A 13,019-nucleotide genomic window follows, 5' to 3' on the forward strand; every position below is an offset into this window, starting at 1 on the left:
TGAACTTGCAACATGTCAGCTGTTTGGAAATTCTTCAGCGTGTGTGCAGAAGATAACAAGTTAGCAATATGCAACACCTGCGAGGAAAAAGTAGGGCGTGGAGGGACGACACCAAAAACCAAAATCTAATTTTTTTAGTTGGATGTGAAAAGCGTCACCCGGATCGTTGGTCTGATTGGTTGAAGGACTATCCAATGAGCCCAGAGGCATTTGAGTGACGTCCGCTGGTGACGCCCCTCTGGAAATGAACTGTCAATGAACCTTCCCCAGACCCACTCTCAGTTACCACTGAGAAGTGTTTGGTGTTAACCAGGCTAGTGAGTTCCCCCAGCCTGCCTATGGTCCCCCAGTGTCTAGAAATGGCGATAGGTGTAAACCGAGCCCGTGGTATCCTGCTCTGCATTTGAGAAAATGAAAGCTCAGATGGGCCAATGAATCTTCTCCTTATGAGGTCATAAGGAGCAAGGTTACCTCCCCTTTCTCTGCTTTGCCCGCCCAGAGAATGTGGCCCACCCATGAGAGAGAGACATCATGGCTTTCAAACGAGTTGGTCAAGGCTACACCCCAACCCTCCACCCCCCCCTCCCCCCCCCACCTCTCTCCTCCTCAATAGCTAAAGACACAGAAATGGCACATCCTAAGGAAAGCTCATTGTGGGACTGCCTCTAGTGGCTGTAATTCTGCACCAAGGCTGAATTTCGGGAAAGAGACTTCAGATACAGTATTAGGGGACCACTGAGGTCTATATAAAAGCATCCAAAGAGCACCATGTCATGGGATCTTTAACTACTTTTTTGTGACCCACTTTTAACTCACCCTTACATGTTCAGTCGGAACCAGTGGGCCTGGGGCTGAGCGCCACAGACAGGGTAGGGAAGACAGAAAGTTTTGAGAGACGGACAGAGACATGTCAAAACCAACAAACTCCATTCTAGCGAATAAAAAAGGCTGTTGTGGGAGCCTTTAGTTAGTTAATTCAACTAGGAAAATTAAGTTAGACGCAACTGTACATGATGCGTAGCAGAAGTTCAGACAGGAAGATTACTTTTTAATAAGCTTGCTTCCTGTTTTAACTCAGCTGACTAGGCATTCACAATTTCATTTTGCCATGGCCTCTGTTAACCAATATAATCCTGTTACTACTGTATCTGTGATATTCGTATGCAGCTTCACGTTACCAACTCATGATGAAAATATACATTTTACTGAATGGACTTTTCACATGTCTCTTCAGCTTTGACTATATTGTGCAAAAACAAAAGACTTGGAGCTTGAACACCTAAGAGCATCACAAATTGTTGTGTGTCAGCGGCACTTCTAAAAGGCGGTATGAACCGATATGTTTGTTGAAATTGAAGTACATTTGTTCCGTGAGACGGATGACTAAAAAAAGCTTCAGACAATTCTGCCAGTGTTGATTAGCCTCGAGGTTCAAAGGGTGGTACTGTGACAGCAAAAAGGAACATCAAGGATGCAATTCCAAAATAGTCACACCCATTTTGAGCTGGAGCAACATCTTTCAAATCTTGTTTGTGCAGATTTTATTAGCTGTAGCTTGCTAGCTTATCAAGTAAACGTGAGGTTCATAAGTTGGTGGAAAACACCGTCTCCAGTTGACTTTATTGTGTATTTGTGGTTTTGGAAAAAGCTAAAAAAATAAAAATAAAAAAAAAATATTAAAAAAAAAAAGACATCCCAATCCAAATTCTACATATATGGAGTGTCTCTCTTACTGCAGCCCATTGCAAATAGCTTCAACAGGTGGAGAAATCCAAAGCCTGACAGGCCTGCGTGCCTTAATATGCTAAGCTAGAATTGGACAATCACTATTCGGAGGAATGGTTTGTTGCAGTGGTTCCCAACCTTTTTGTTCTGAGGTCCCCCACAGTCCTGTCAGATGAACTCACGTACCACTTCATCAATTCCCAATGTTTGTTTTTCATAACATAAAAGTGGATATTGTTATTTTTTTCATACAACCAAACTGTCAATATGTAGGCCAGGTTTGCGTAAAAACAAACAATGAATTAGACTACGGTTAATCTTTGCTCTCAAAGTACAACACTCACTTAACATATCTATCTATCTATCTATCTATCTATCTATCTATCTATCTATCTATCTATCTATCTATCTATCTATCTATAAATTGCAGGAAAGTCTGTTTGTCTGTCTGTCTGTGTGGGTGTTATGTGCATATCTCTCGAACGGTTAGTCTGATGGATTTCAAACGTGACAGGTGTCTTGCTACGGGCATGAGTAAGTGCAGTGCCAAGTTTTACGTTGTTTGGATTAGAAATGCAAAATATATCGTTAAATATTAGGGCTGTCAAACGATTAATTTTGTTATCGCGATTAATCGCTGAATTTCTATAGTTAATTGCGATAATCGGATGTTTTATCACATGATTAAAATTCTATTATTTTGCATTTCAGAACTGTTTTTAATTATATATTAACAATGGAAAGCAATTCTTACCAGGGTATCTTGATTGGGAATCAAATGAATGCAAATAAAGTTACTTTATGAACTTGACTTTAAGATTTGTATTTGTTTATTATTTATTTACTGTAAACAAAAGAAAAAAAAAGAAGGGTACTAAACAACAGTCAACTACTTGTTTATTGTTAAGGCCATGGTCAGAATAAAGATCTAATAATAATAGTAATAAGTATAACAATAACTTATTTCACCAGTAAATTGCTGTTGAACGTCAAAAACAACCACCAGATGGGAAAAGGCGATTTTACAATTACTGTGAACGCACCACGAGGCTACGTGTTTTAAGTGAACGCACCGTCTGTGTTGTTTAATTCCGACAATGGCAGCTGCTGCGCTGCAGAGCAGACGGTTACGTCCCGGTGTTGGAATCCTCTACATGAAATACAGTCACACTTTACACTGTTTAACATTAGCTGTCAGCATTTTAACTGTGTTTAGTCCAGCTGCTAGCTAAAGGCAGGCTAACATTACATGCTGTCAGGTGTAGTGTAAAGTCAGGCACCGAAATGAGGCACCGAAATTTTTGTTGTTATTCAGTCTCGTTACTACCGTTTAGGTCGGCACGTTTCGGTACCCAACCCTACTTACCAGAATCAATATAGTGTGCAGTAACTTCTAAATAATTTTGATTACTCACTGACGTCCATTGATCACCGGTTGATGAGACAGCGTTTGCACTTTGGTTTCAATAACAGGTCGGCGAGTAGCACTCTCCAAAATAATGCTTTGCCTGAGTCCACTAGCATCAACCTGAGTCACGTTTACTGTACTATGCTTAGCTCGTAGGTGGTAGCTCAAGCTTGACGTGCTTCGGTGATATTTTAATTCGGGTTTTACACAATGTGCATATGGCTTTCGACTTGTCTACGAGCCGTCCGGGAGTTTTGGAAAATAAAAAGTGCCATTCAGAATTGTGTTGCTGCTGCATTTTTCAATTATGCCTGCAGCCAGTAGGAGGAGGAAGTATGACAGCTTGATAATAAGTAAAGGTGCGGCAAAGGGTCAAAATAGTAGCCTGTTAGGCACGACGTGAAGCCGAGTGAAAATAAATTAATAAAAAGCGGCATGCGGTTAAAAAAAATTAACGCGTTATGCTCGGCCCTTAATCGCGTCGCGATTAACGCTTTAACGCCGACAGCCCTATTAAATATATATATCGTAAAAGAAGCATGCATGGGCTTTTGCCGCTCTAGCTGCTGGCCACTCCCCCTCTCACATTGCATGCACACTGAGTGAGCACTGAACCTGTTTGAGTCGTGACTCACTCGGATCTTTCACCCATCTCTTTAAATTAACTCATGAGTCGCTCATACTACACGAGACAATACACACACACACACACACACACACACACACACACACACACACACACACACACACACACACACACACACACACACACACACACACACACACACACACACACACACACACACACACACACACACACACACACACACACACACACACACACACACACACGTTCTGGTGGTTGATTAACGGAGATATCTGCTGTTTAGCACTCATAATGGGCCAGGTGGGTAGCGCACTGCCATGAGTCCATGATGCTAGTGTCTGGTTACTCCACATTTTCATTGTGATTTTGTGATTACATTCTGAATCTGCAACGTTCTGTCAGGTAAATCAGTAAGTTAGTAGTACAGTATACAGGGGAGTTGCATTTGAAGTGGTTTGGGGTCCTTCTGTAAGCAATTTTGGGGTACAATTTGGTTTTGATGAATTCTACAAGCAGCAATACCACAGGCCAAGCAATCGGCCCGTTCCAAACAGACACATTTTCAACGGGCACTGTACTAGTAAAGAATAAAAACAGAAAGGACAGTAAAAAATATAAAAAATATTTCAAATTTATAAACAAATATACAATCGATATGGGAGTGAAGCTGAATGTTTCAACCCTTTATCGATTAGGCTACTTTTAGTAGTTAACAGTAGTTTTAGCCTTCTATTGGAACTGTTTAGTCAGTAGTTTAGCTAACTATTTGAACTGTTTAGTCAGTAGTTTTAGCTAACTATTTGAACTGTTTAGTCAGTAATTTTGCTAACTATTTGAACTGTTTAGTCAGTAATTTTGCTAACTATTTGAACTGTTTAGTCAGCAATTTTATTATTATTACTATTTATTTCTACCATTTATTCATTACTTTTAGCTAAATATTTGATCTGTTTTGTCAGTACTTTTAGCTAATTATTGCAGCTCCTTATGCATTAATCCTAGCTATTTATTTCTACCATTTATGTATTCATTACTTTACAGTGGATATTTTCTTCTAATCAAATCAAAATACCTACTTTTTCAAATTAGTTGAGCTCCTCCACAATCTTTCCCCCTACCCCTGGCACGTTCAGAAGTACCCCCTGGGGTACAAGTACCCATGGTTGGGAACAGTCAACTCAAGTCTCATCTGTGTCAAAGATCATTTAGTAACAGGGAGATGATGTACTGTACCTTGCAACCCTCGCAGGTGATGCAGCGGTAGTGGTAGCCGGTCGCCTTGTCCCCACACACCACGCACGGCTCATCCTTCTCCAGGTAGCTGGGGATGTACCCTGGAACAGAGACACTAAGAGCTATAGGAGAGGAGGAGGAGGTTGAAGAGGAAGACAGGGTGGAATGGGAGAAAGGTGAACAATGAATGGGAGCGCCGGACGTTGGTCGGACGGTGAGCATGATGAGGTATGGGAAAGGGTTTGAGTGATGAGGGAGGGGGCCGGAAAGGAAGGCGAGGAAGAGCGGTGGTGATGAGGAGGAGGAGATGAAGGGAAGGAGGAGTGGAGGAGGAGAGGAAGGAAGGGGGCTGAGTGTTATCACAGGGGCCTTAACGAAGCTCCTGTGGATTGGGCCCCAAGAGACTGTGATCCAGGACAGAACATATCTAAGACTGGCACTTTTCTGCACACAGACCTAATATCTTAACAGTTTATGAGGTTTACAGGGATGAATGACAAAGGGACTACAAAATGCATGCATTCAAAAAAGAATACCTTGTATAAAGAATTTATAAAATACAGAACTATAGAAGCAGAAAACAGTACAAAAGATACCATACCAAATTGACGAGTATCATGAGGATATGTAAGAACAATTATAATAAAATATGAAATGATAGTAAAAATTATACCAAGGACATATGGAATGTGTTAAATAATATTATGAGTAATGGATCAATGACTATAAACTACCCTCAGTGTTTTATAGACAATGATAGGACTGTTGCAATAAGAATAATGTGGTTAATGGGTTTAACAATTTCTTTTTAAGTGTGGGACCAAAACTGGCAGAAGGAATTAATAATCCCCAGCCAGAAGGAGAGGGAAAGTTGTGCATTTTTTTTTAGACAGCAACCCAAGCTCAATGTTTTTTAAAGCAGCTGATGGAAAAAGACAATTTTGACATTGTTAGCAAATGTAAGAATAAAAGGTCTACAGACTGGAATGATATTGATATGGCTTTAATCAAGGATTAAATTTGTATATTCTTTTGAAGAACGTACAATGGGGCTGATATACAGTTCGTAGGACAAATCCTTGTGTCTAATTCTACTCAAAGCATAAATGTGATTAATCAAGTCATCAACAGAGATTCTCCTATGCACTTTGCTGTATAAGAGGTAATTGCTTAATAAATATGTGTCATGGTACACTTAAAGGGAAGAACTTTTATTTAACTATTTTGAAATTGTCTCTTTAAAGCATTCTTAAATATAATTCCCCAACCTTTGATAAATATACTGTAGATTTCAAGAAAAGACCGAATGCCTAATGCTTTATTGTTTGCTGTAAATGCTTTCACCAAGTCTTTAGCCTGCCCACATTTGGCTTCAAAATGTGTCGAAAAATAACAATAAAACAGGGCTGCATTTTGTATTCACACCAACCTATAAAAAGAGTTAATACTAATAGTACAGCACTAAAGAAAACACCTGTAACTGGTTAGCTTATTTTTTAAGCCATATCCATGATTTAAACACAAACAAAAGAATTGGATTGCAACCTTTCAAAATGATTGTCAGGGTTAGAGGGAACAAATAAATTCAAGTATCAATATTTTCCTACGCTGATAGCTAATGTTTGTGAGCATACAAGTAAAACCGCCTATTAATGTTATTATAATCAGGTGAACAAATGCGGATTCTTCAGCCGGAGGTCACATAAAAATGTTTAGTACGTAAATACATCCTTGTTTTATAGGGTTAAACAGTATTGATAGCTTTGCTTTAATAGGATACCTCTTGTTAAATTTAAGGACCTATCACTTCTTTCATCTTTGATTAAAGATATATTATGTAATATCAGCGCTCGATCTAACCCCTGACCGCTGTGATCTTCAGATCAGAGCGAAGAAAGCACCGCAATTTTACTTCACCGGCAAGCAAACACTGAATATTACAGATGGCAGATCTTTTTCTCTCCCCTTTCATAGTTATTAACTGCTGTCTGGGTGGAAAGACCATTTCAAACAATATATATATAAAAAAGTGTATATTGGAAATAATTACCAACCCTGCCTTTAATCAGTGACATGGACATGTCATTTGGTCGCCTGTCAATGGCGTAATTTACAGTAACCTTTAATCCCTCTAGTCGCTCTATCTTCCGGAAAAACACAGAGAACATCCGATGATACGTTAGAGAGTAATTGTAAATCGTACAATGTCACAGAATTACACTCAGTAGCAGTAATACTGTTTTTTTCTGCCACAAATCATTCTTTTTTTAACTAATTACATGGCACCTTGAACACACAGTAACACAGTAGAGACCTGATTTATTGATATGAAATGTTATATTGATGAAGTGGCTCATGGTAATGCTTGGTGGCTAAAACGTACAGTAACGTTATAATGTTACAACGCTATTTCATTAGAATGACATGACAAAACATGAAGAAACGTTACTAAACGTAACATGAGTAAAACTTTAATACATTAACTTGTCCGTGAACAGATACATTTTCAGATACATTTTCATTGGCAATGATGGTTGTGACGACGAAAACTCCCATGATCCCACACAACTTCACAAGGTCATCAAAAAAAATCCCTTTTGATTGAGAGACCCCTATCGGCAGAAGATTACATATTGTACGTTTAAGTATGCAGGATTTGTTACAAGTGTTGATCGTGTATAATTGGTAAAAATTATTGCTTAATTAAGTTTTAAACTGTAAATCACAATCATATATCATAATTTTGGTAGTTCCGTACTTTGTCCTGTCCCTTAAGAGGCCTTTCTACAGCTCTACTCAAACATACAAAGGGTATCTAAGTTTTTTTTTTCAACCCTATTTTCCTAGGTATTTGTGTGTAAGTGACTGATGGGAACAACAATCTTTGAAATTGGTACAGTATTGAACTTTAAAAATGTAAATGTAATCCTATAGGGCAAATGTGCATTGCCAATTTAGTCCACATGAAGTGCAGTTGTTATTATAAGTCTGACAACATTATGGAAAGGATCCCTACAGAAATATATATTTTTTAAAAGAGTAAAATCCTCTTAGTTTAACCAGAAACATCTCTGAGATGGCTATCGCTAAACCTACCAGATTAAAAAACAACAACATACTTTTAAAGATAATTTTTTGGGGCGTTTTAGGCCTTTAATTCCACAGGACCGATGAAGACATGAAAGGGGAGAGAGAAGGGGAATGACATGCAGCAAAGGGCCGCAAGTCGAACCCGCGGCCGCTGCATTGAGGACTACACCTCTATATATGTGCGCCTGCTCTACCAACTGAGCTCACCCGGCCACAACAACATACTTTTAGCGTACTTTTAAACTGTATGTTTATTTCAACCAAAACTAGAGTTGTGATTGTTGGAAAAGTGAAAAGACAAACCAAAACGGCTTTTCACAGTTTTATTTCGTGTCTGTCGACTTTGAATGAAGTGTCCTTAACGATGATAAAATTACAGTTTATTTACATGGAGTGTGGTGGCTTTAGCGATATGAATTTCGGGGGTGTTCCATGTTAAACAAAAAGGATCTTACTCTTAAACAGAAAGGTCAACCATTTTGTCAGACGCTTGGAACAGTAATCTAAGCCTGTCAGTGGTAAAACAAGCACTTTTGTGGACGTAAATCAAAAGGTGCGCAATTGCCCTATTAACTTACATTGCAGCTTGTTTCGCTGACTGACGACTGCAGCGGTCTAGCCTAATACTGGACCAATGTCAAAGATTGTCGATCCCATCAGTCACTTACACACAAAAACATGGGAAAATAGGGTCCAGGATTAAAAAAACAACAAAAAAAACCCTTCCCTTCAAGCTCAGCTTTTGGTCACCTAGGTGGGCTAATTTGTGTTGAACAAAGCCCCTGAAGGGAAATAATATAAATAAAAACTGATGAGAAGAGAAGTATCATAGTAATGACACGTAGGGCACCATTGAAAGCCCAGGGGAGCCATCTGCATCGTGATGGGCTACACTGAACACTGGGTAAATCTCCCAGCATATCAAAAGACTAAGCGGCTTAAAAGAAACCTTGAATTGTGTTCACTTGTTTGGATGTGAGACGTGAAACACAAAGACGGAGATTATAAATTCTTACCAGACACGCTCTTCACCGAACACTGGCTGTTCTTACTCTTTCTCTTTGGCACATCTGGCCACCTGGGAGGGGGGTGGGGGCGGGGGTGGGAGAGAAAGAAAAAGGAGAGAGCAATGCAAAAAACATTGTGATGAAAACACATTATTTTTCATTATCCATTAATCCACCATTTTGCTTACTTGTATCATTTCCAAAAATAAATAAAAAAAACAACATGAAAAACACTTTCAAAATTCTTATCTTTTAAAATTTCTTATTTTTCTGATCTTAAACAACAAATTATTGTAATAATCTTACAGTGGATAATAATGATTTTTCAATTAATCTGCTTTCAAACACGTAATCTCACTTTTGCCTCCATTTTTTAATGACAGGAGAAAGATAGCAAAGAAAAAAAAAAATCTCGTCAAACCAACTCACTGAAGCTTAAAACTGCAGTGGGTAGAATGCAAGAAAAAAAAACACCAGAATTTGAAGTAGAGTAAGACCTCTTTTTGCAGCACGGGCAATAAACGCGCAGAACAGCCAATAGGAACTCTCTCTCTCTCTGAAATGGAACTGTGAATGGCCAAAGTCTCCAGTCACAGCTGGATTTTCTAAAGCGTAAAAACAGAGCCGAGAGGAGCACAGGTGCAGAAGTTTTCTCCCAGGCTACATGAATTACAATACGCTGATAGATTATTATGGAAATTTGCACGGCAGCAAAAATAAAGTGCCTACAACAGCGCTAAAGCTATTGCTTTTCTGGCCAATAGGGGGCGGCAGAACAAGCTGCAAATATAATGGTGTGTTCTTTTTGTCCACCGAAGTCGATCTACGAGTCGTTTTCCGGAGTTACAAACCGGAAGTTGCAAAAAGAACGCCCCCGAGGTCGTATATACGACTCGTCAAGTCGTCTGAACTCAGAGGACCCCGAGTTCACTTTCAAAGACTGCTACATCGTGCATCACACTTTTGTCGTTGTTGTAACCAAATGAAGAAGTCATACACATAGCGCTGTATACTGCTACCTATAGAAATGTCGCTACAGTCTTATTATGAGTTAAATACCGCTTAATTAGTTATTTTGTAGCTTGTGCAGCTGAAATTGGCTAGAGACGCTCGGTTGCTATATGACAACAATGGCTTTAAGCAGAGTCTTGAGCAGAAAGCAGAGCTTTGTGCAGCGTCCTTATTCACCAACATGCAACAGTAGCCTAACGTTAACGTTAATCAAAACGTCATTTTCATGTATCAAACTGTGAGATATATTTGTGTAATATGTCAATAACTGGGTGAATAGAATCCTAAATGTTACTAAAAATGTTACAAAAATCCATCTTTTCTCCGACTCGTAGTATTGTGTGACAAAAATAACGCAACAACCCGCGGTTATTCGTTTTTCGACATGGATGTGACGTCACACTCGAGCTACTAGTCGCGATTATAAGACAAAAAGAACGCACCATAACACTGACAAACAAATACAGTGAGCTAAGAGAAGCTAAAAACGCTACACAGAGCTTCGTAGAGCAGCAAAGTTGGCTGATTATTCTTTGTGGATTAAAAAAAGCACAGAAATTTTCTATACTAACAAAGAACAAAAAAGAAAACTAAAATTTGCTTGGCTGTTTTGGTCACCCCTGAACAGCTTGACCGGAGGGATGTCTGAGTCAATTTTCTCTTTTTATACAATCTCTTCTTTCTCTGCTGCTGCACATAACCAATTAAAAAAAAAGAAAAAAAAGAATATATATATATATATATATATATATACACCTCATGTCATATATATACCTCATGTCATGTCATGTCATATATATATATATATATATTCTTTTTTTTTAATTGGTTATGTGCAGCAGCAGAGAAAGAAGAGATTGTATATATTTTTTAGTCTTCCCTACTATCTCTTTCTATAATTCTCCATCTATCTTTTGTCACTCTCACAGGATGGAGTCTGCATTTGCTCCTGGCAGCAGATTTGGATTAACGTCCTCTCTCCCTCCCTTTTTTTTTTGACTATCTATCCCCATGTCTGGCTGTTTGCTCTACACCCCCCACCCATTCTCATTTTCCTTCTCTCGTCCACAAAATCTCTTTCTCTGTCCCTCCCACTTTGGCTACCACCCATTTCTTCCTGTCTGCTCCTTCAACTTTTCTTCTTTCCTCCCAGACATTTCTCCTCTCCTCTCCTCTCCTCTCCTCTCCTCTCCTCTCCTAGCAGTGTTAGGTAACACTTCTCTCCTCCCTTCTTCCCCTCCCTCCCTCTGTTCCTCTATCTGGCTGTCAAATCCACTTTCCTCTTCCAACCAAAAAAAGAGAAATCCTCTGACGTCTCTTTTTTTTTCCTCTGTTCTTGCTTTGCTTCACGGTCGAGCAGACTTATTAATTCTATTGCTGTGCACATGACCAGGCAGTAACATGGTGGGAAACTGTCTGGTCTCTGATCACTGTGAGGTGAGCTGCTACCATAACAGAAACACCCACATTATTATATCTGCCTCTATTAAAGTAATTCAATAAACAAAATGTTATGGAGCGTGTGACAGTGATGCCAGTTTTTCCATGACATGAGGTAATTACTCAAATTCGTTGGATGGTGGTGGCATAAAAACATTGGAGGCCTAGTGGCCATTTATGCAAACACAGCAATTAAATTAATTCTTTGGCTCTAAACCATGAGTCAAAGCAGGCATATATTATACAAACCAAAAAACTACGATTGTACAGTAAAAATAAGTTGACATTTTTAAAAACTGCGAGACTCTGTGCAATTTAAAGCTGGATTAATCCATTCCTGGCCACTAGTGGGCAGCAGAATAGGCTGAAAACATATCTTATCGTTTTGATGCTGAACGTGCTAGCAAACAGTTGCTTGTTGAAGAGGATTCAGAAACATCGTCATCGCCATTGTAATTTGTTTATGTCCACCTGACAGATGGAAGTCCAGTATTTACTAGTATTTTTTGCTGCATTTTGGTTTCCACCAACTCCTCAAGGAAATGTTCTGATTCTTTTGCTGCTAAATGCTCCACTTTGTTCACCAGCTAGTTGCTACCTTTGTCCGTGTCATTATTGTGGGCAGGTAGCATACAGTGGGTTTATCAAGCAAAGTTTAGGCTGGATAACCGAAACAATGAGTTAAAAGAGGCTGACTTGCTCTGTTTGCTAAGCCTTGTCCTCTTACTTTTGCTCTCAAGCACTGCATGTGCTGTGCATGAACAGAAGTTCATGCACAGCACATGCAGTTAACAATGACAACGATGAAAGAAAAATGTAATTCCACTTAGCCCTTCCATCAGTTCCATCATAGTCATTTTCAAACAGTGGGTCCTTGAATTGATACAGGGGTAGACAGAAGCACACAAGTCCTCTAATTGCTAGCCAACGTCTAGGGATGCAAATTTTAAGCAACTTATGTATGTAATCAATAGTCGGCCGCCTTAACAATCGATTGGGCTAGATTAATTATTAATAATGACCGATGTTTGACGCAAAATCAGAGTAAGCCAAATTAGGCTTTATTTTTGGTTTTAAAGCAGGCAAAAAAAATCCCCAACACCATCCAGACTTGACACCTTTTATAGCAGACATAGTTATTTACTCCATTGCTGTTAAAAAATATTGATTAGTGCAGCTTTAAAACCAATGTGTATTAACTCTTTTGAAAATGTCAAACTGTGGCGCCCCAGTGATAGCATCAAAAAATACATTGTGGCAGACAGCAATGCATGCTGCTACAAAGCTACAAACCCGACAAATAGAGGTTTTAAATACACCACCCATGGGACCACGTGGTAGAACAGTAGCAATACATACAAATACAGGACGGAGCAATAGACTCATTGCTCCGTCCTGAGGGCATCAGCTGAAAGACCGTCAGCTGGAACATGCTGTGGTGTGGTGGCTTCGACAAAAACTTTACTGTTAAGTTGGCTTGGTTTATAGAATCCCTAAC

General features: G+C 39.2%; 1 protein-coding gene across 4 annotated transcripts in view; it reads right to left on the reverse strand.

Moving 5' to 3' along the window:
- The window catches only part of LOC120574711 (thyroid hormone receptor alpha), a 67,745-nt gene that overhangs the window by 12,725 nt on the left and 42,001 nt on the right, over positions 1-13,019 (reverse strand). For 2 of the 4 annotated variants that reach the window (XM_039825092.1, XM_039825094.1), the window contains 2 exons: positions 9,080-9,141; positions 4,974-5,074 (listed from right to left, as the gene is read on the reverse strand). In XM_039825092.1, coding sequence (XP_039681026.1) covers positions 4,974-5,074; positions 9,080-9,141 — 163 coding nt within the window. Of the gene's footprint in view, positions 1-4,973; positions 5,096-9,079; positions 9,142-13,019 lie in introns of all 4 variants that reach the window. The other 2 variants (XM_039825091.1, XM_039825093.1) reach the window with 1 other exon arrangement.

The sequence above is a fragment of the Perca fluviatilis genome, chromosome 15, assembly GCF_010015445.1.
Source record: "Perca fluviatilis chromosome 15, GENO_Pfluv_1.0, whole genome shotgun sequence".
Taxonomy (NCBI): Eukaryota; Metazoa; Chordata; class Actinopteri; order Perciformes; family Percidae; genus Perca; species Perca fluviatilis.